The sequence below is a fragment of the Bison bison genome, unplaced genomic scaffold, assembly GCF_000754665.1.
Source record: "Bison bison bison isolate TAMUID 2011002044 unplaced genomic scaffold, Bison_UMD1.0 scf7180017864456, whole genome shotgun sequence".
Classification (NCBI taxonomy): Eukaryota; Metazoa; Chordata; class Mammalia; order Artiodactyla; family Bovidae; genus Bison; species Bison bison.
In genome coordinates, this window is record NW_011495018.1 from 14,772,460 (window position 1) to 14,773,057 (window position 598).

The following is a 598-nucleotide window of genomic DNA, read 5'->3' on the forward strand; positions in this document are numbered from 1 at the left end:
AGCTGCGCGCCGGCACCATGTTCCTGGCGACCCTGTACTTCGTACTGCCGCTTCTGGGTAAGTCGAGGCCGCCACTGGCTTTTTTATCTGCGGAGTCTTTCCGGGAGCACTAGCGGCAGCAAACCACCCCCACCCCTCAATTGTGTTGCTGGTGCGGTGGGGTGGGAGCGGGAAGTTTCGTTGCTGAACCCCCAGCAACCCCGGCTGGGGAGTGGGGCGCGGGCGGCGCGGCACTTGCCCGCAGTTTCTCTTCCTTGGTTTTTGTTTCCTACGTTTTGTATTGACCTAGCCTGCGGGCAGTGAAAGGGTCTGAGCCCTCCAGCCCCGAGCCCGACGCTCCTTGCGAATCCACGGGAGCTCGCGGAGGCGCGGCGGGCAGGTTGGGTGTGGACGAGTACCCGACCAGGAGAGCAAAGTTGGAAGGGAAAAACTTTTTCCCCAATAGCATCTCAGGGCTCCCCACCGGGCGGGCCGGGGACCAGGACTCGCCCTCACCGTGGCCAGTGCCCAGCCCGCTGCTCTCGCCTTCCGAAAGCCCCTGGGCTTCAGTCGGGCCGGGCGGAGCGAATGGCTGGAACCGGGGCCGGCGGCCCTGGAG

At 65.2% G+C, this 598-nt stretch overlaps 1 protein-coding gene across 2 annotated transcripts in view; it reads left to right on the forward strand.

Annotated features, from left to right (window-relative positions):
- Positions 1 to 6: 6 nt before the first annotated feature.
- GFRA1 (GDNF family receptor alpha 1) overlaps positions 7 to 598 on the forward strand; it is a 231,521-nt gene continuing 230,929 nt past the window's right edge. For both annotated transcript variants that reach the window (XM_010859290.1, XM_010859291.1), the window contains exon 1: positions 7 to 57. In XM_010859290.1, the coding sequence (XP_010857592.1) occupies positions 18 to 57 (40 nt within the window). In that variant the 5' untranslated portion in view covers positions 7 to 17. The remainder of the gene's footprint in view (positions 58 to 598) is intronic.